The following is a 22,500-nucleotide window of genomic DNA, read 5'->3' as shown; positions in this document are numbered from 1 at the left end:
GCTTAAGACATTAAAATAAACATCTATATATATTCCATAAAGAAATGATGATAAAAATTAGTAATGTTGAGTACTAATGACTAATGATAAATCACTGATTGATTATAAATGATTAATGGCCGCTGACTGATGAAGCTGAAGATGGTGATAACAGAAAATAAAATTACAATCAAAATTATAATTATCAGAGTTTAATTCCATTTGGTGTGACAGGATATTTGTTCTTATTTGATTCTAAGCTACCCCCTTTCTGCAAGGGATGGCCGGGGTTACCATTAACTGGCGGTGCGGGATTCGAGCGTGGTTCAGCTAATTCGCTAGACGAAAACGCAACCGCTGCACCAATAATAAAAGACCTGAATCATAATGACAGTAAAAACAAAAAAATCAAAAGATAATAAATACAAAATAAAAAATGTTGATGAAAAATCCTTAATTTTTTTTTTTTTTTTTTTTTAATAATGATAAAAAGATTATCTCGCATCTTAACAAATTACTCCAACAAACCCCAAAGTTCTATAAATTAACACAAATCAATAAAATAAAAACAAAGAAAATATCGAAAATATCGGAAAAAAAAACACGAAAGAAAAAATATATATGTACCTATACAATAAATCTCCTTCACACAACAAAAAAATCTCCCTCATTACTCCCTCTTCTCCAACAAACTCAAAATCTCCTTCACACCACAAATTACCCCCTCTTCTCCAACAAACTCAAAATCTTCACACCACAAATTACCCCCTCTTCTCCAACAAACTTAAAATCTCCTTCACACAACAAATTACCCCCTCTTCTCCAACAAACTTAAAATCTCCTTCACACAACAAATTACCCCCTCTTCTCCAACAAACTCAAAATCTCCTTCACACAACAAAAAAATCTTCCTCATTACCCCCTCTTCTCCAACAAACTCAAAATCACCTTCACACCACTTCTCCAACAAACTCAAAATCTCCTTCACACAACAAAAAAATCTCCCTCATTACTCCCTCTTCGCCGTCAGCAGGATCCCTTCCTCTGCGTTAGAAACGGCCTTGTAGCGAAGGGCGAGTTGCTGTACCATCGGGTCGGGGTTGTCCTCCAGCATTTTCTTGAAGGTGAGGCCCGTGTTGCCCCAGCCTGGGAGGGAGGAGCCGACCAGCTGACGGAGGAGGGAGAAGGGGGGAGGGGTGTTAGGGCATGGGGGACGTACTTTTTTTAATTAGGGGGGGGCGAGGAGGGAGAGGGGGTTATATAGGGTTATTTTGATTTATTTTGATCTTTTTATTTTTCTTAGGTGTGTATGATTACTTTTTTTTGTGAAGTAGTTACTGTCTTTATTATTTGTTTTTATGTTTTTCTGCGTTAAATTACTCGCATCTTCTTTCTTTTACGGTTTACTGTTGTTGTTGTTTTTTTTTTTTTTTTTTTTTTTTTAATTCTCGAAACCGTCAAGCATTCCTCATCGCGCGAACAAAAAATCCCCAAAACGGATACACAAAAGAGAACGCTGACGATGAAACAACTATCTATTACCTGCTCGAGGGTGTCTATCGGTGGCTGCGACAGAGGGATCGTGAGGAAGGCGGTGAGGGAGGACCGGTAAACCACAGTGATGAGGAGCCCCGTCCAGACCCACATTATGAAGTAGCTCCGTGTGACGTCACTGCGGGGTTCCTGTGGGTTATTTAAAATGTTATTTGATTCGCTTGTTATCATTTTATTGAGCTTTTTATCTATCCACCCACTCGACCATCCCCCTACCCATCCATACATCCATACATCCATCCATCCATCCATCCATCCCTCCATCCATCCACCCACCCACTCACCCATCCCCCCACCCATCCACACATCCATCCATCCACCCACTCCCCACCTATCCACCACCCACTCCCCACCCATCCACCACCCACTCCCCACCTATCCTCCCACCCACCTATCCACCACCCACTCCCCACCTATCCCCCCACCCACCACCCACTCCCCTCCTATCCCCGCACCCACTCCCCACCTATCCACTCATCCACCCACCCATCCACCCAGCTCCCTAACCTGTGGCATCCCGACGCCGAAGAAGATCCCGGTGCCGTAGAAGACGACGTGGCTGAAGGTGGTGGCCCAGACGCTCTCATCCTGAAGGAGGTGGAGGGCGAGGCGGGAGGTGGCGTAGAGCAAGGGCGTCCCCACCAGGAGGCACACCAGGCCGAGGATCCAGACCTGTGGGGGGGAGGGGGGGGGGTTAGTGGTGGTGGTGGTGGGGATGGTGATGATGATGATGACATTTATATATATATATTATTGTCTTCATTTGATGATGATAATGATAATGATACTACCAATAGCAATACTGATAAAAATGACAAGAATAATAGTAATTATAATAATAACAACAACAATAACAGTAATAATAATGATAATAATAATAATAATAATGATAATAATAATAATAATAATGATAATAATAATAATAATAATGATGATAAAAATAATGATAATAATAATAATAATAAAAAACAATGATAATGATAATAATGATGGTGATGGTGATGATGATTATCTTTGTCTTCAATTTTGTTGTTTTTAGATTTGAAGCATATAAAAAAAAATTGTGCGTTCACAAATGTGTATTTGGGGGAGGGTAGCGCTAGAAATCCACCTTGAATAAATTGGGAACCGCTGTTATAAATAATGCTTAAAACTAACTGGTAAGTCTTAAAGAAAACATACAACTTGAAAACAATATACAGAAGGTACCTAAATTATGTATAACTCCCTCGCGTAGGCTACAACTAAGAGGAATCAAAAACTAAAAGAACAAAACCGTATCAGAAAACCAACCAAGTTCACAGCTAAACCATATATCAATTTAATCAAATAAGATTTAACTTGTTATCCTCACTGACCATGGCCGCCATTAGTCCTTTGTTATTCGCACAAAATATGGCGACGCGGGCGGTTATTCGCACAGTCGACTCGAATATACGAAACATTAACGAACTGTCTAACTTTATTGTTTAAAAATATATGAAAACGCGGTCTCGGTGACGTCAGAAGCGTGTTATCTTATGGAAGAGTTATTTTCAATAGCAAGGGTGTAAAATATTAATGAAAAACGTACATGAATAAAACGAGACCATATGAAAAAAAAAAACTACATGAATGGCATTATAAAATAATAAGATTAAAAGCATAAAAGAAATGCGCATGTATCCCTTAATACTAAAAAAAAAGAAAGTTGAATAGCATCTTAATAATACTAAAACGAATATTAACAACATGAAGGTACATTCAGTAAAAGATCTCGCTACAAATTTTATAATAAAACGGAAGAAACTATGCAATATAAACAAAAATAAACAAAAAACAGTAATAAACAACGTAAACGAGATACCAGGTCACATCCTCCTGTAAACACAATAACAAGAAGAAAACCAAAGAAAACAAAAACAGACTAAAAGAAGAGAAAAAAAAAACACCACAAACAGAAACAAGGATAAGGATAAGTCCGATATGCGAAGCTGAGCCTCGCCCGGGCTATGCCCATGAGGGGAGCCCGGCCTGTGCCGACTAATGCCGACTCGCTAACGTGTGTCAGCTGATGCTGACTCGGCTGAGCTTAGTCCTTACCCGCCGTGGTGCCCAGCCACAGCAGTAACCTCCAGGCGACAATTGCAACTTCTCGCGCCTGGGCGGGGCGCGAACCGCCGACCCCTCGGATGAGGGGCCGACACGTTACCACTGTACTAGCCCGGAAGCTACAGAAACAAAGGACGGTAAAAATAGACTCACCTCCATGCTAAAAGGGTATACGAGAGCAACCCATTGTGGAAGCTTCTCGGGCAAGGGCGTGATGAAACAACCAAACTCCATGTCATAAGGAACTGTCATGTCCACCACCTAAAAAATACAAAAATTTATTTGTCAAAGTTCCATGCCTTGATAATTTAGTGTCTTTATTTATTTATTTATTGTTTAAGTAAATTCGTTGTAAAGTAACTGAATTACTAGAGAGAGAGAGAGAGAGAGAGAGAGAGAGAGAGAGAGAGAGAGAGAGAGAGAGAGAGAGAGAGAGAGAGAGAGAGAGAGAGAGAGGGAGAGAGATAAACCTTGGAAGCGGGATGGATTCAAAAACTTAATTTCAGTGGATGTATATATGATGAATAAAGATATTTACCTTAGATTCCAAAATAACAAATAGGAATCGATTTTCCTTTTTTTTTTTTTTTTTTTTTTTTATAAGCACTACTACGTCAGATGCAGGCGATGTCGAATACAAATATTTCCGAAGGGATCTGAACAAAGCGATTTTACAAAACACATAAATAATACAGTATAGAGTAAATGCAGAAATATTACTAAAATAGATGTAAACTAGCATATTATATAACATATAATTCCTTAATTATATGTTATATAATCATTAAACATCACTATACAACAACGATAATAAAAAGGTACAAAAAAGTGAAAAAAGACACCCACACATAATAATAATACAATAATAATAATGATAATAATAATAATAATGATAATACCAATAATAATAACAACAATAATAATAATAACAATAATGATAAAAATGATAAAAATAATGATGATAATAATAATAATAATAATAATAATAACAACAACAACAATAACAATATCAATAATAATAACAATAATGATAACAATAACAATAACAATAGCAATAACAACAATGAATAAACGCATAACCAAATCAATAGATCAATCCCAACCTCCAGATAATGTATGTGAATGAAGAGATTAGCCACGCCCATATGCGCTCGCCGCTGGGTCAGGTCACCCGTGAGGCCAGTCCAAGAGCCGTTTTCCAAGGGCGACCCCCACTTGTCTCCGTCCGAGGGATTCACGATCTGGAGGTCGAAGTTCAGCGCCTCCGACAGGATGTGAAGGAGGCGGATGTCGATTCCTGTGGGAGATGTGAAGGAGAGGTGGTGGTGAGGGTAGAGTGAGGAGGAGGAGGAGGAGGAGGAGGAGGATGGTGGAGATGATGATGATGATGATGATGATGATGATGATGATGATGATGATGATGATGATGATGATGATGATGATGATGATGATGATGGTGGTGGTGATGATGATGATATGATGATGATGATGATGATGATGATGATGAGGAGGAGGAGGAGGAGGAGGAGTAGGAAGAGGAGAGGACGGAACAAGGCGGAGATGATGAGGAGGAGGAGGGGGAGGAGGAGGAGGAGGAAGAAGTTGATGTTGAGGATAGGAGGAGGAGGAGGAGGAGGAGGAGGAGAGGAAGGAAGAAGGTGGAGATGACGAGGATACAAAGAGGAGGAGGAGGAGGTGGTGAAGGTTGAAGGAGGAGGAGGAGGAGGAGGAGGAGGAGGAGACGGAGGAGAGGAGGAGGAGGAGGAGAAAGGAGGAGGAGGAGGAAGAGGAGGAGCAGGAGCAGGAAGAGGAGGAGGAGAAGGAAGAAGGTGGAGATGATGAGGATAGAAGGAGGAGGAGGAGGTGGTGAAGGAGGAAGGAGGAAGGGGGGAGGAGGAGGGAGAGCAGGAGCAGGAAGAAGAAGAGGAGGAGGAGAAGGAAGAAGGTGGAGATGATGAGGAAAGAAAGAGTAGGAGGTAGTGAAGGAGGAAGGAGGAGGAGGAGGAAGAGGAGGTGGAGGAGGAGGAGCAGGAGGAAGATGAGGAGGAACAGGAGCAGGAAGAGGAGAAGGAGGAGAAGGAAGAAAGTATAGACGACGAGTATAGAATGAGTAGGAGGAGGAGGAGGAGGAGGAGGAGGAGGAAGAAGAAGGAGGAGGAGGAAGTGGAGAGGGAGGGGAATAGGAAGGATGAAGGTGAGGAACGTGATGGGAATGATGATAACAATAACTACAATGATAATGGCAAGGACACAAGTAATTAAAGAAACAACAACACTTACAACAAACATAAGTAACCAAATCCTTCGAAGTAATTACTCATGGCAGCAAAGATAACCGGAATGACAATAAGCATTACCCTTCCGACCATCCCAGCTACTCCCCCCCCCCCCCCCCCCAATCCTTCTCTTTCTTTCCCCTTCTCCTCCTCCTTCTCTTTCTCCTTCTCCTCCTCCTCCTTCAGCTTCTAATTCTAATTCTTCTTCTTCTTCTTCTTCTTCTCCTTCTCCTCCTCTTCTTCCTTTTCCATTTAATCCTTCTTCTCCTCCTCAGTCTCCTTCTAATAATTTTCCTTCTCCTTCTCTTTATCCCTCCATTAACCTCCTCTCCCTCTTCCTTCTCCTCCCCCTCCTCTTTTTTTTTTCTTCTTCTACCTCCTCCTCCTCCTCCTCTTCCTCCATTTCCCCTTGTTTCTCTTCCTCTTCCTCTTTTTCATTTTCTTTTTCTTTCTTTTTTTCTTCTTCTCCTCCTCCTTCTTCTTATTCCTATTAATATTATTATTATTATTATTATTATCATTATTATTGTAAGGTGACATCCTAGTCCTCCTCATCTCGGGCTTTGGAGAGCATCCCCTCACCACTCGTTCCTGTCGTTCGGCCGCGCCCGGATCTCGCTTGCTCTCTCCTTTTCTGTTGGGGGAGGTCTAATCCTTTCGCTTGGCCTTTTATTTTGGTCTTTTGTTTCTGAAGTTTTAGTGAAGTTTCCCCTTTTTTTATAGCCGTTTTCTTTCCTTTTTTTTGTGATTGTTTGTTTGATTTTACACAGTCATTGTGTTTCGTTCTTAAGACTCGAAAGTCTACTTTATTTGATTTTCGATATATCTTGATTTAATTGTTATTTTATTTCATTTTCATTATTATCTAATCTTTCGAGTATTTTACACTCGTCATCTTTTACTTTTATCTTTTTGTTCGATATTTTTAATTTCATTTTAACTTGGGGTTATTTTTAATCTTTTCTTCTTACACTGTAAAAACATGTATTTTAACCTGTAGGGTAAAATCTACAGTTTTATAAATATAAAAGATGTATAGTTCGTGACGTAGTTCATGACGTCACGAACACTGTAAATACCGCAAAAAACGGCGCGAAATATACTCAGTCTGGACCAGATACCCTGTGTGTTACTACCCCTGTGTGAGCTGGGACGCCGTGAAGCGGCCACGCCCCCCGAAACCGAGAGAAGTTAAGTTCTGTGTGCTGACATTTGCCTTTTCTGAGGAGCTGGACGTGATCCTTTTTTTTTTTTTTTTTCTTACTTATGTGTTACATATTCTCCAAATAATCTTAATCTGCCAATATTGATGACTTTACTTTTTATTTAATATTAACACTCGTAAGTTTTAAACAATTTGTTTGCATTTATTTTATTAAACATAAACGTTTTCGAAATGCACTTAAGGATGTGACTTTACCTTTTTTTTAGTTATGGTAAGATACATTAAATATTTCTTATAAAAGGAAACCCATAGGCTGAACGTCAAGGAGTGAAGATTATGCTAGGTCTTCTTTTTTTTTTTCCTTTGTTTGCTTGTTTGTTTGTGCCTAGATGCTTCACGCTACCACAACATAGCATCTAGACACTGGGAACCCACACTTATATATATACTAATAGCCACAGAGCAAAAGAACACCTCACAGATAATTTGGTGGCATTCGGTGGGATTCATACGTGCGTGATTACGTACTCTCGTATCACTCCTTGACGTTGAGACGTCCAGCATAGCTACTTTCCATAGGTTATATTATGCATGGTGAAAGTAGTTTGAGTGAGCCTATTGATTTTATTCAACTGTTCCGTTTACTGTGTTTTGTCGTACTGTATCTTTTACTGTTTTTACTTCAATTCTCTGGATTCCTTACTTTCATGTTTCTCTCTTATACTGATCTTACCAGGTTTTGTTCTTAGTTGACTTATTTTACGGTTCCTTTTATTTTTTTCCCCCCTGCGTTTTACTACGTCTGTATTTCTCTTTTTAGTCCATTCTTACTTTTGTTCGTCTCGCTGTGGGCTTTTATTGGTTTTACTCCCCGCAGTTGTTGCTAGTTATGCGTTCTTTTTACTCATTTTATTTAATTCATTCACTTTAGTGTGGCTATTCCACTGTTCTTTCTTCCTTCTTTTTCCGTTCGTCTACCGGCCTGATCATTACTGTGTTCTTCTATAGTATAACTTTAGTCTATTTTTTTTTTTTTTTTTCGTCTCTCTCTGAGTCTTTTTAGCTTTTTGCTTCTACTGCATTGGATGTTCGCTTTTACACTTTACTTAGGTGTTATTGTTCTCTTTTTCTCTTTGTTTTATCAAGTTTTCATATGCTGTTCATTTCCTGTGCTGCTTGGGCTATGCATTTGAACTTAGCGGCACTTCTTTTTTTTGTGTATGATCTCTCAGTTTCTATTTGTGTGTTTTCTCTTTTACAGTGATTGTTCCTTTTCTCTGTGATCGTTAACTTTGCTGTATCAATTTTTTACTGCTTTACTTCTTTTACTAGCTTGTGTTTACCGTTTCTTTTACACATTATTTTATTGTGTTTTTATTTTTCGTTTTGCAGGGTAGATTTACTTTTGTGTATTGTCAAAAGCCTGGCACCCATTCTTATTTTTGTTTTTAATTTTTTTTTTTTACAGCTTTGTAATATGTTCTTAATTAATCGCCGGCTTGCCCATTTAGATATTATGGCTCATGTAGCTTAGGGACTCTTTTATTTACCCTTCCTGTGTGGTAACCCGTTTTTCTTGGCAGCTTTGCTCTGATGTCCGACGCTCGCTTCTTACTCAGGGCTCGTGTCTGTTGTTTGTGGTCTTGCTGAGGGTTCGTGACTTTTATCTTGGTTGCAGTTTATCTGCAGAACTAGGTGTTCAGTGTAGCTCCTGGCATGAATAGAGAACAGGAGAGACAGAAGCGGTCCGAGAGGTTTCAGCGCCGACGGAACCTGCAGTCCAACAGCCAACCCACCTCGCGTGACCCATCTCCAAGCCAAGTTTCGTCCGAGCTCCACCAATTGGCGGTTGTCACTGGAGGTTCTAACCCAGACGTACGTGAGGCAGTTCGAGTCATGGAAGCTGAAGTCGACATGTTCAGCCAGATCATGGAGCGGGTCAACACCCTAATTGCAGAGGTTCAGGGGTGCAAGGAAGCAAAACGATAGGCTTGAGAACCGACTCCAGCGCCAAGAGGAGATGCTCAGGGAACAGAGACAGCTAGAAGATCGTGCTGGGCGTGATGACCAACACCAAACCTTAGCTGCACAGAGGGGCGAAGAGATCCAGCAGTTGCGCCACCAGCTTCAGCAACAACGGGCCGAACTGGAAGAAGCTCGTCACTCCCAAAGCGAGCAAATCCCTGCACCTACCGACACCACTCAGCAGGCAGCTGAGAGGAATGAGGAGATTCATCAGCTCCGAAGGAGGTTACAAGAACTTGAAAACGAGCTGGCAGACTCTCGTCCCTCCCGAGTCTCCCCTCGTACTGCACAGGCTGTGGACACCATTCGCCCGCCTCCTGTACTTCCGCAGCCTCTTCCTCGCAGCCGACCTCAAACTCCTGAGCCAGTGGACCGTCCTTTACCTCCTCAGCCGCAGTTACTGCAGAATACCCAGCCATATCTGCCGCACCAGCCTCTACCTGAAAGGAACTCCTTCCCATCACATCCGAGGGACCTCTCTACAAGATGCTGGAACTGTTCACCTGCGAATGGCCTCCCTGCATCATGCTCCAACAATCCCTCAGTCTCTTATGTGTTCACGAAGGAGAAGGTACCTCACTTCAAAGGAGATGTTTCAGCCTCCCAACCCTTGAAAAGAAATCAGGAGGTTGAGGGTTGGATCAGGGCTATTGAGAATATTGTCAAACCACCTTCATCTGCGGCATATATCCAGGCAGCCAGATCCAATTGCAGGGGACCAGCTGAGCTCATTATAAACTCACCATTATTTGATAACATCACTGAGTGGGAAGTATTCAAGGCAGCATTGAGAAGTAAGTTCCGGGGTACCTACACCTCATCGGACTTCTATAAGGTGCTCTACGAGAATCGGATGCTGCCAGGCCAAGCACCTATGGACTACTACCTGCAGCTGGAGGGGAGCGTGTACCAGGGATATCGAGACCACCGTGATGCCATAGGTGATCCTGCAGAGCTTGTGAGAAGGGTGTTCTTGAGCGGCATTCCTGCATGGCTCCGTGATTTCCTTGCGGTGAGGGAAGATGGAAGTCCTACACAGCTTGCTGAGACCGCCCAACGCATATGGAATTCGCGCAATGGCATCCACCATGGTGATCACTCCTCGATGTCTCCAGGCCAATTCCCAGAGCGACCACCACGTGGGCGTGATCACTATGCCTTACCTGTATCCACAGAACCCCCAGCCATGCACACCATCTTTCCAGTTACTGCCCAAGGGAAATGGTGTTCTTTCCACAGGGTTTCGACTCACAACACATCAGAGTGCCGTGTTATAGCTTCCTCAGCACCAAATTCTCCTCCAAGGCGCTTGTGCTTCCAGTGCAGGAGACCTGGTCATCTGGCTAAAGAGTGCCCCTTTCAACAGGGCCAGGGTGAAAGTGCTCCCACAGCCCCTGGCAGAGTTGGAGCAGGGAGCATGCAGAGCGCCAGCCACCCGAGCCATGAAGTCAGTCGCCACAATGACAGCTTCGGGGCCAATCGGACGACCACTCGTGGAACTCAGTATTAATGGAGCCACAGCTTTGTGCTTCATTGATACCGGTTCCGAAGTAACCCTCATAAAGCCCAGGGCTCTTCAACTGGTAGATCCCGAGGGACACTTACCTCGGAAGGAAGCCACCCGTCATCTTCGTGGGGTCTCTGGTCTACCATTTGATACTTCTTATGACATCACGCTGACCTTCTCTCTCAATAGTGACACCTCGATACACCACCAAACAGCCGTCTGTGATGTCCAATTTCCTGGTGATGTACTCCTTGGGATGGACTTCCTGCGGAGGATTACCTTTAGCTTTTCCTCAAGCCCTCATGACAACTTTGCTTTTCTCCAGTTGGAAGGACAGGCTTTCTCAGTGACTTATACAGATACTGCTTCTCTGCATCTGTGTGTGGTCCATTTAAATTCTCCAGAAGTAGCAGATACCTCTAATCCCTTGCCTGCTGTAGTACACCTCCGACAGACCTCGGAGCTCCCGCCACATACAGGGCGCTTCTTGGAGGGTATTATAGAGCGATCAGGCCCCAGTGATGGAGATCTCCTCCTTATGCCTCAAGAGTCTTCAGCTTGGGTGTCACCCTACTTAGTCACCACAGCCTCAGGACGCCACTGCTCTGTGTGGGCAGTAAACCCTACGGCGAAGCCAGTACGACTGTCACAGGGGACACGGCTAGGGTCAGTGCTTTCAGTGGAGTCAGTCTTTTCATTGGACACATCAGCACCAGCACCCCCAGATACCAATGTTGCTGAGGACACAAACCCCATCGAGTTGGATACCTGGGAAGATGGTGAAGAAGCAGAAGACTTTGCATGGGAAGAGGACCTGTTTGATCAAACCTATGGCCTAGAGGATTTTGGGTATGAAGAGGACTTCACTCTTCTTACCCATGAACTTCCACCCTCACTAGCCCTTGCTGCAGTTGACGCTGTTGAAGGATCAGCCATTCAGCCTTCAGTGGACATACCAGATCTTCAACATCTAGAAGAACCCCAGCGCCAAGAATTACAAGCCTTGCTTAGTCGCTACCAGGGTCTTTTTGATGGAGGAGATGAGGCAGTAGGACATGTCCCAGGGATCCAACATCGAATCACCACCGGAGCTGCTACACCTGTGTGTACCCGTCAATGGCGTCTTCCACAGGCCACTAAGGACACCATTCGGGAACAATGCAATTCCATGCTCAAGAACGGTATAATAGAACCATCAACATCACCATGGCTCAGTCCAGTGGTTCTTGTAAAGAAGAAGTGTGGGTCTTTGCGGTTTTGTGTAGATTATCGCAACCTGAATGCTGTCACTACCTCGGACACTTACCCTCTACCACGTATTGAAGAGCTCATAGACGAACTTGGTCCTACTGATACTTTCACGACCCTAGATGCCAGATCAGCCTATTGGAGCGTTGAAGTCCACCCTGCTGACAGACCCAAGACAGCATTTAGTGATGGGTATCGACTCTTTCAGTTCTGCAGGCTACCCTTTGGTCTTAGCACGGCACCCACCACTTTCCAAAGAACTATGAATCTTGTGCTTTCTTCTGTCCTGGGACGGCATACCCTTGCGTATTTGGATGACATTATAGTTTATTCCAAGGGCTTTTCACAGCACATAAGGGACTTACAAGAGACTCTCCAGCTACTTTCTGCAGCTGGGATGAAACTAAATCCTGAAAAGTGCAAGTTTGCAAACACTACCATCAACTTCTTAGGTTTTACCATTTCGCCCGAAGGTGTCCACCCAGACCGTGACAAGGTTTCTGCAATCTCAGACACTCCGGTGCCATGTACCATCAAGGAGGTGCGTCGGTTCCTTGGTGCTACTGGGTTTTTCCGTAAGCATATCAAGGGCTATGCCACACTTGCAGCACCCCTACATCTTCTACTGAAGAAAGGACAGCATTGGGAGTGGGGGAACCAGCAGCAGGAAGCCTTCATCAAACTTAAGGAACACCTGGTATCTGCTCCTGTCCTCAAGCAGCCTGACTTTACCCGGCCTTTTGAGCTCCATACCGACGCCAGCAGCATCGCTATTGGAGCAGTTCTTCTTCAGCGAGATGATGATGAAACGCCTCATGCTGTAGCATACTACAGTAGAAAGATGCGGGACTCTGAAACACGCTATCCTGCTGTTGACTGTGAGGCCTTAGCTGTTGTTGAAGGCGTTCGTGTCTTTGATTCCTACCTGTATGGACGCAAATTTCTCATCCTAACTGATCATCGTCCTTTGGTTTACATTTTTAAGCACCGTACAAAATCACCAAGGATGACCAGATTTGCACACGATCTCTCCTTTTATGATTTCGAGATCCGGTACAAGGAAGGTCCCACAAATCATGTCCCTGATCTGTTGTCAAGACAAGTTGCTGTGACCGATGTCAACAACATGTCTCCACAGGATTTAGCAATGGAGCAGAGTAAAGACCCGAAATTGCAGAGATTGATTTCGTATTTGTGTGATGGAACTGTGCCTAAACGTAAGTTGCCCACCCCTCTTTCAGACTTCGAGCTCAAAGATGGAGTCCTATACAGGTTACGACATCTACCTGATAAGATCATCTATCAGCTATGTGTTCCAGAAAGCTTACATAGAACAGCTCTGAAGGCAGCACATGAACCACCTCTTGCAATGCACCCTGGAATACACAGGACATACCACAACCTGTGTAACATGTTCTACTGGCCAAATATGCTCCGTGACACTCGCCAGTACGTTCAACACTGCCTTTCCTGCCAGCAAGCACATGGGGTTGCACAGAGAGTGCCCATGGCAGAAGCCCCTCTTGCACTTTATCCTCTGGAGCGAGTATCAATGGATATTATGGACCTTGGTCAAGCCCCCCTGAGATGGGCTCTGACAATCATTGACCAGCATAGCCGATTTATACAGGTCATTCCACTTAAGGACATTACAGCCTCCAGAGTTCATCGTGCTTTCTTGGACAACTGGGTAACGTACTTTGGGCCACCCCGAATCATCCAGTCAGACAATGGTAGACAATTCATTGCTCATGTCTTTGCTGAGCTAGTAGACATCTTACGAGCAACACACCACTTCACTATCCGGTATCACCCTCAAGCAAATGGTCTGGTAGAAAGGACAAACCGTGTCGTCAAAGCTGCCCTGAGTGCTGTTGTTGGAGATCATCACCGGGACTGGCACAAGTACATCCCAGAGCTTCGTCTTGCACTGAACTCTGCAATTCATAGATCCACAGGGGAACAGCCACTTTACTTGCTTACTGGGCGTCATGCTTACTTTCCAGTGGGTTTAACCAATGAAGCGATATTCGGGGAGAACAACAACTTTCAGCAACGGTTGAAAACTGCTCGCCGTGCTGCGGTTGCAGCTTCAAAAGATGCACAACAGGTTTACGGTAGAAGCTACAATCAAAGAGCTAGGGGCAAGTTTACACCAGAGGAAGGACAACTCGTCTGGTACAAGGAGATGGTGCCCCGTCCTTTAGGACCGAAGTGGCGTGGTCCTGCTCGTGTGTGTAAGCGGTTTGGTCCAGTCTCTTTTGAGATACAACATCTGGAATCTGGTAAAGTTCTAAGGTCTCATCTCAATCACCTGAGGCCATACCACCCTCCAGAGGAGCTCACCTATCCTGATCAAGAAGAACCAAGAGATCTGGAAGAGGTTCCTGAACCAGATGACCCATGGATAGCCATTCTCACTACCTGTGTACTGGATCCTGTTCTCAAACACGGATCTGAGTGATCTTCTGAACATTAGGGACCTCATTCTGGTGCGCCCTTGGCCTTGTGCCACACTAGAATGAGGACTGCTGTTAGTTTGCTCAGTAGGGAACTTGTGAGCGGCGAGACATGGGCATGCCCCACGTCGGCACAAGTGGCTGATATTTCTTTTATTGTTGCTGTAGGGACTCTGCCTTTAGTGAGCCATTGGCCCAGTGCCACACTGAGGTGGAGAAATCTGTTAGCTGTTCCTGATTGGTGCTGTATGCTGCCTGCTCTGAAGTCTGTCTCCTTTGGCACATGTTACAAGAGTTCCAGCTCCTGAAGGAGGTATCGAGTGGCATCTTTGGCAGATGTATGCTCGCTTCGGTAACTTAAGTAAGTTGAAAGGATCACATTTTTTTTAACTCTATGTCCACTCCTCATAAATCGTCAGGACTCAGGCTTACCTCTCATTTCAGGTCTCCACTGCACGTTTCGACCCAGGGTGGGGGAGGAATCTGTAAGGTGACATCCTAGTCCTCCTCATCTCGGGCTTTGGAGAGCATCCCCTCACCACTCGTTCCTGTCGTTCGGCCGCGCCCGGATCTCGCTTGCTCTCTCCTTTTCTGTTGGGGGAGGTCTAATCCTTTCGCTTGGCCTTTTATTTTGGTCTTTTGTTTCTGAAGTTTTAGTGAAGTTTCCCCTTTTTTTATAGCCGTTTTCTTTCCTTTTTTTTGTGATTGTTTGTTTGATTTTACACAGTCATTGTGTTTCGTTCTTAAGACTCGAAAGTCTACTTTATTTGATTTTCGATATATCTTGATTTAATTGTTATTTTATTTCATTTTCATTATTATCTAATCTTTCGAGTATTTTACACTCGTCATCTTTTACTTTTATCTTTTTGTTCGATATTTTTAATTTCATTTTAACTTGGGGTTATTTTTAATCTTTTCTTCTTACACTGTAAAAACATGTATTTTAACCTGTAGGGTAAAATCTACAGTTTTATAAATATAAAAGATGTATAGTTCGTGACGTAGTTCATGACGTCACGAACACTGTAAATACCGCAAAAAACGGCGCGAAATATACTCAGTCTGGACCAGATACCCTGTGTGTTACTACCCCTGTGTGAGCTGGGACGCCGTGAAGCGGCCACGCCCCCCGAAACCGAGAGAAGTTAAGTTCTGTGTGCTGACATTTGCCTTTTCTGAGGAGCTGGACGTGATCCTTTTTTTTTTTTTTTTCTTACTTATGTGTTACATATTCTCCAAATAATCTTAATCTGCCAATATTGATGACTTTACTTTTTATTTAATATTAACACTCGTAAGTTTTAAACAATTTGTTTGCATTTATTTTATTAAACATAAACGTTTTCGAAATGCACTTAAGGATGTGACTTTACCTTTTTTTTAGTTATGGTAAGATACATTAAATATTTCTTATAAAAGGAAACCCATAGGCTGAACGTCAAGGAGTGAAGATTATGCTCGGTCTTCTTTTTTTTTTTCCTTTGTTTGCTTGTTTGTTTGTGCCTAGATGCTTCACGCTACCACAACATAGCATCTAGACACTGGGAACCCACACTTATATATATACTAATAGCCACAGAGCAAAAGAACACCTCACATTATTATTCTCCTCCACTCACCATCGTAATGAAGATGCCGATGACCCATAACCTTTGCTCCTACTTCTCCTCCTCCTCCTCCTCCTTCTTCCTCCTCCTTGACCTCGACCTCCACGATGGACGGCGCATGCTCGAAGGTCACCGCCCGGAGTTGGAAGCCGTGGAAGTTGTCCAGCTTCTCCGGGAAGAGGGTCACTCCGCGCTGGGGCCGACGACGCGAAAATCTCTCCGCGAGATACACGGGTTCGGGCAAGTCGCCGCGGAAGACGTGGTGGGACCAGATTTCGAAGTCGGTGCCCGCGGTGTTGGTCTGAGGGGATGTTGGTGAGGGAGGAGGTGGGAGGTAAGAGGGGGGAGAGGGATGGGTAAAGAAGAGGGAGGGAGGGAGGGAGGGAGGGAGGGAGAGAGGGAGGGAGGGAGGGAGGGAGAGTGGGAGGGGAGAAAAATAGAGGGAGGGAGGGGAGAACAATAGAGGGAGGGAGGGGAGAACAATAGAGGGAGGGAGGGGAGAAAAATAGAGAGAGGGAGGGAGGGGGAGGGGGAGGGGGAGGAGAGAGAGAGAGAGAGAAGAAAGAAGAGAGAAATGAAAGAAAGATAACAGAAGGATAAGCTAATATGATGACAATCGAGCAAAGACAAACAAGTAAATCAAAACAACCCTTCTTTGTTTTCATAATACGAAATTATTTTTTTCATTTCACTTCATCCTCAAAAGAATCATAAAGCAACACACTCTACCCCTTTGGCCCTCCTGACCACGACGGCATGAGGTCGCCAAGCCATGACCTCGTTGTCCAGCACGACCTTAGGCCCAGCGAGGTCATCCGAGGTCACGAAGACGAAACGACCGAGATAGTCGAGCTTGGAGTCGAAGTCGCTCGAGAGAATGAGTGAGCGGAGACCTGCGGACTGGGGGGGGGGGGGGGAGTCGATCGATAGATGGTGTGAGGATAGAATTAATAATAGAGTTGATGTAGATATTCGATTTTTTAGAGTAATATACAATTTAGATATTCGATATATATTTTTTTTAAATGAAAAGGACGATAAAGTGAATAACAACTTAATCAGTAAATTTGTATACATACATACAGTATATAAATAAAGACAACATGCATTCGCCCACACACATACTGTAATTATGTGCTGTACTATTAAACAATAATAATTGTTTTATATTACAATTCAATTCCTGGAGGGTTCAGCCATATTGTGTAATGCGTATTTTTGCTTACTTTGCTAGATAAATTATTAGTTTCTGATTCTGCATTACCTTTATAAAAATAAACACAAAAGCATATAACGACCTGCAAACAGACGCACTAACACACTAACATTAACACACATACAAGAGAAATGCACACACGCACACACACGCAAGAACCCAAACGCACGCACGCACGCACACACACACACACACACACACACACACACACACACACACACACACGCACGTACACACACACACACACACACACACACACACACACACACACACACACACACACACACACACACACACACACACACACACACACACACACACACACCTTTGTAACATTGAGCCTTGAGATTGCAACTCACACTCGAAGCCATAATGAGATAAGCCGAACACGTGCGATAGGGGATGACACTCGTGTTCGGAGGCATCCTCAGGGCCTCCTCCTCTCCTCCAGGGACGTGTTCAAGGGCTAAGAGGCTTGTAGGACGCTTTAGGGCAACCAGGACGCCTTCTATGTCTGCATCTGAGTCTCGGGGATCCCACATAACGTGTAGCCCGCAGTCCTGTAGGAACCTTTGATAGGAGACGAGTGTGGTGTATGAGGGTATGCTTCTTCACGCAGAAACGAAGTCCAATAATGGGTGAGGAAGAGAGGGAGGTGGCTAATACATGGTAATAAAGCCATGACTGAGAGAGAAGGAAAAAAGGCAAGTCAGAAGCAAGAGGAAAATTGATCTAGATGAGGAAACCAACGTAAAAAAAAATCGAATGACTCAAAGTGAACGAAAGATTACAACAAATATTTATTGTAAAAACCTTTCGTGTTTGCAATGTACTAGGAAAAAATAAGAACTAGAAAAAAGAGATTACAACATATATGAGAAATTACAATAAACAAGATACCAGAAAAAAAACTAGAAAAAAGAAAAGATAACAAATATATATATTATAAAAACCTTACGTATTCGTACCAAAAATAAAAAACATAAAAAACTGCAACCAATATGAGATACCATGAGCAACCATACGTATTTACAATGCACTATAAAAAATATAAAAAAAATATTAAAAACTGGTAAAAAAAAAAAAAAAAAAAAAAAAAAAAACAGAAGATCACAACATACATATAGACAATTTAAGAAACCTTACGTGTCTGCAATGTACTCAATGACATCTGGAAAACCTCCTGAATTTGCTCGGTGCGTCGTTGAAGCTGGTAAGTACCCGTTCGTAGGCATGGTTTGGGCGGATGACTGAGATCTGTTGCGCCAGACGGAAACCAGCAATAGCCTGTGAAGGATATATATGTAGAGAGGAGATGGAGGACGTGGAGAAAAGCGAGGAGGAGGAGGAGGAGGAGGAGGAGGAGGAGAGAAGGAGGAGGAGGAGGAGGAGGAGGAGGAGGAGGAGGAGGAGGAGGAGGAGGAGGAGGAGGAGGAGGAGGAGGAGGAGGAGGAGGAGGAGGAGGAGGAGGAGGAGGAGGAGGAGGAGGAGGAGGAGGAGGAGGAGGAGGAGGAGGAGGAGGAGGAGGAGGAGGAGGAGGAGGAGGAGGAGGAGGAGGAGGAGGAGGAGGAGGAGGAGGAGGAGGAGGAGGAGGAGGAGGAGGAGGAGGAGGAGGAGGAGGAGGAGGAGAGGAGGAGGAGAAGGAGAAGGAGGAGGAGAAGGAGAAGGAGAAGGAGAAGGAGAAGGAGAAGGAGAAGGAGAAGGAGGGGGGGGCGGTGGAGGTGGAAAATGAGGAGGGGGTGGAAGAAGAGGAGGAGAGGGAGAGGGAGTTGGAGGAGGAGAGGAAGAGGGAGTTGGAGGAGGAGAGGAAGAGGGAGAGGGAGAGGGAGAGGGAGGTGGAGAGGGAGAGGGAGTTGGAGGAGGAGAGGAAGAGGGAGTTGGAGGAGGAGAGGAAGAGGGAGAGGGAGAGGGAGAGGGAGGTGGAGGAGGAGGTGGTAGTGGAAGAGGAGGAAGAGGAGGAGAAGGAAGAAGAGGAGGCGGGGGAGTAGGAGAAGGGGGGGACTGGAGAAAAAGGCGAAGGAAAAGGAGTGGGAAAGGAGGAAGGAAAAAGGCAAAAGAAAATGAGAAGATGATGGCGAAGGAGGATGAAAACGCAGAGGAGAAAGAGAAGAAGAAAGAGAGAGGGGAGGCGAAGGAGAACGAGAATGAAAAGGAAAATGAGAAAAATGCTAAAAAGGAGAAAAAAAGGAAAAAGAAAAAAACAAAAAAGAAAAAGAAGGAAGAGATTTTATCTTAGATGAATAAGTTTCCATTTGAAGTTCTTGAATAGCCACTTAAGAATTGTTTACAGTAGTTGTATTAAATTTTAATTAATCAGAAAAGTGGATACTTGTCTGTTCTACAAAAGAAAAAAAAAAATAATAATAATAATAAATAAATAAATATATGAGAGGCATGGCTATAGCTGCGTAACAAAGGGAAGCATTTGTTTCAAAAGCAGAAGAAAAAATATTTAAATAAATTGCTAATTTGATTTTTTTTTTTTTTTTTTTTTAATACTTTACACTCGTTTACCACATTCACGCATCTGCTAAACAGAGGTACACAAATATACATACATACATACATACATACATACATATATACGTATATAAACTGTGTATATATACTACCACACTTACATGAATTTCAACGTCCGTATCATCGTTGTACAGCAATGCGTTGTTTCTCCTACTACAACGGCAAGATAACTGCTCTCGTCTGCCTCACTTCATTTATTTTCTACCATGAAAAACGTTGCCATGAAAACCTTCACTTAAAAAAAAAAAATCTTTATGTATCATCCATGTTTCATATATTTTCAATCTTTGGAGTTGGTTGTTATTACTTTTCGTTCGCGATTTCCAAAACTTTTTCGTTGTTTTTTTGAGAGAGAGAGAGAGGAAGAAGATTTGTAAGATTAAGTCCTGAATCTCATATTTTCACACCTCGAGGAGCAATATCTATATATAAGTAATAGTTAAGTGAACGTGATATAATGATACTAACAATAATGAGCGAAAAAAAGCACACAGGTAGAGGTATCTATTACACGTTGAAGTGTCCCAATAGTTCAATGGAAATCAAAGGTCATACGATCGAGTTTCTGACCTGATTAACGAATTCCTTTATCACAAAAAAAAAGTGTGGATCATGTGATTTCTAGTGAAATTGCGAAAGACTGGCTAATAAGATAATAAAATTAATGGATTATAGACCACATTCTTTTTAAAAAAGTAGTGTGTGTTTATATGTGCATATACACACATGCACACATTCGTATCGAGTATCCTGGAAGGTAATCTTTAGGTACGAAAAGTTTTTTCGAAGTGTTTTTTTTTTCGGGAAAATAACTTCCTCGAAAAAAAAAGAAAGTTTTTTCGATGCTACGAAACCCAGTCCGAGTTCCGTTTTCTTTTCTGAGTTTGATATTTCCCATTTTCTGTTAATTATATTCGTCGATTTATCTCCCTCTTTTCGTTAGTAAAAGTTCTCAAAAACTTTTTAATTATACAATTCAATAGGGGGAAATTATACACTTATTTATGGATTATGATAATCATCATCAGTGGTTTTATTATTTGTATTATTTTTATGTGATTACATGTTTATCATTATCATTATTTTTATATCGTTTCTCACCTTTCTCTTATTCACCAATTCCCTCTTTCTGTTTTTATTTCTCAGTCTCTCTCTTCCTCAATCTCCAACTCTCTCTCTTTTCCTGGAATTATTTCTCTCTCTCTCTCTCTCTCTCTCTCTCTCTCTCTCCCTCCTCCCTCTTCCCTCTTCCCTCTTCCCTCCACCCTCCTCCTTCCCCCCCCCCCCCCGCCCTCTCTCTCTCTCTCTCTCTCTCTTTCTCTCCTCCCCCCCCCTCTCTCTCTCTCTCTCTCTCTCTCTCTCTCTCTCTCTCTCTCTCTCTCCCTCTCCCTCTCCCTCTCCCTCTCCCTCTCCCTCTCCCTCTCCCTCTCCCTCTCCCTCTCCCTCCCCCTCCCCCTCCCCCTCTCCCTCTCTCTCCCTCTCTCCTCTCTCCTCTCTCCTCTCTCCTCTCTCCTCTCTCCTCTCTCCTCTCTCCTCTCTCCTCCCTCCTCCCTCTTCACTCTCCCCTCCTCTCTCCCTCTCATCCCCCCTTTCTCTCTCTCTCTCTCTCTCTCTGTCTCTCTCTCTCTCTCTCTCTCTCTCTCTCTCTCTCTCTCTCTCTCTCTCTCTCTCTCTCTCTCTCTCTCTCTCTCTCTCTCTCTCTCTCTCTCTCTCTCTCTCTCTCTCTCTTTGTGACATTATATGAACAATCACCTTTAAGAGGAACAACCTTTTCGCTTTCCCACAGTAATTGGATTTTCAGTCGTTACACCAAACGGTCGTTAAGGTAAGAGCGACGGTTAAAAGTCTCGATACATTGGTTTTTGTGTTTAAATTCAAATATTTGAATTTGCGTCGGTGTGGTTGCGTAAAGTGAGGTTCAGTTTAGCTTATGTAAGGAAACTGGGAAATAATAGATTATTGGATAAAGATAGATATAATAGACTGTTTGATACATATAGGATTTGGTTGACAGATAGATATAATAGAGAGAGTGATAGATAGAAAAGATAGAGATGACATGTTGAATATGTTATAAGAGTAATTTTAAACGTTCCAGCATTTTTTTTTTTTTTTTTTTTTTTTTTTTTTGCATTTTACTTTCTAGGTTACTAATATTTTAACTCACTTAGAGTTGATGTTAATGTGCGTTGCGGTTATGTTAATGAATCATTAGAGAGAGAGAGAGAGAGAGAGAGAGAGAAAGACAGAAAGACAGAAAGTCAAACAGATCGATAGACGGACAGACAGTCAGATACAAAAACAGAGGCAGACAGACAGTTTGAGAAACAAACAAACAAAACAGAAAGATTGAGAAAGCGAAAATCAAACATACAGTCCACGCAAAACAAAATAAATTAAATCACGCATAAATCATCCAAATAAAGGTTGATGCAAATAGAACAACCAGCAGACTAGTTTGCACGGTGCATGTGAAGTCACGGCGGCATGCAACTCGAATAAACTTTTTTTTTTTTTTTTTTTTTTTTGTGGATTTGCGAAGGTTTCAGAATTAACGCTGAGGACAAGACTACTCCGTCCTTTTTTTTCTTTTTTTTTTTTTTTTCTTTTTTTGACTTCTGTTTTTCATTTTTCTTTCTTTCTTTTTCGGATAATTTTATCGCAGATTTTTTATGATGATGATGATGACTATGGTTGTGTTGATCGATCTCACGCTGATGATACCAGTAAGAGAAATGATGATGATAATAATGGTGATAATACATCTATTCATCATAGTAATGATAAACGAAATAAATATGATGGTGATATAAATGACGATATTAATGATATTAATTTTCTGCGAGAGAA

At 42.9% G+C, this 22,500-nt stretch overlaps 1 protein-coding gene across 1 annotated transcript in view; it reads right to left on the bottom strand.

Moving 5' to 3' along the window:
* The window catches only part of LOC125038350 (ionotropic receptor 93a-like), an 8,572-nt gene extending 4,905 nt beyond the window's left edge, over positions 1–3,667 (bottom strand). Inside the window, exons 1-4 of the mRNA XM_047631835.1 lie at positions 3,616–3,667; positions 2,041–2,205; positions 1,522–1,662; positions 993–1,147 (exon numbers count right to left, since the gene is read on the bottom strand). Coding sequence (XP_047487791.1) covers positions 993–1,147; positions 1,522–1,662; positions 2,041–2,049 — 305 coding nt within the window. The 5' untranslated portion in view covers positions 2,050–2,205; positions 3,616–3,667. The remainder of the gene's footprint in view (positions 1–992; positions 1,148–1,521; positions 1,663–2,040; positions 2,206–3,615) is intronic.
* Between the last annotated feature and the right edge of the window lie 18,833 nt (positions 3,668–22,500).

This window comes from Penaeus chinensis, chromosome 3, assembly GCF_019202785.1.
Source record: "Penaeus chinensis breed Huanghai No. 1 chromosome 3, ASM1920278v2, whole genome shotgun sequence".
NCBI classification, from domain to species: domain Eukaryota; kingdom Metazoa; phylum Arthropoda; class Malacostraca; order Decapoda; family Penaeidae; genus Penaeus; species Penaeus chinensis.
Note: the sequence above shows the minus strand (reverse complement) of the source record. Positions and strands in the feature narration are given on the sequence as shown.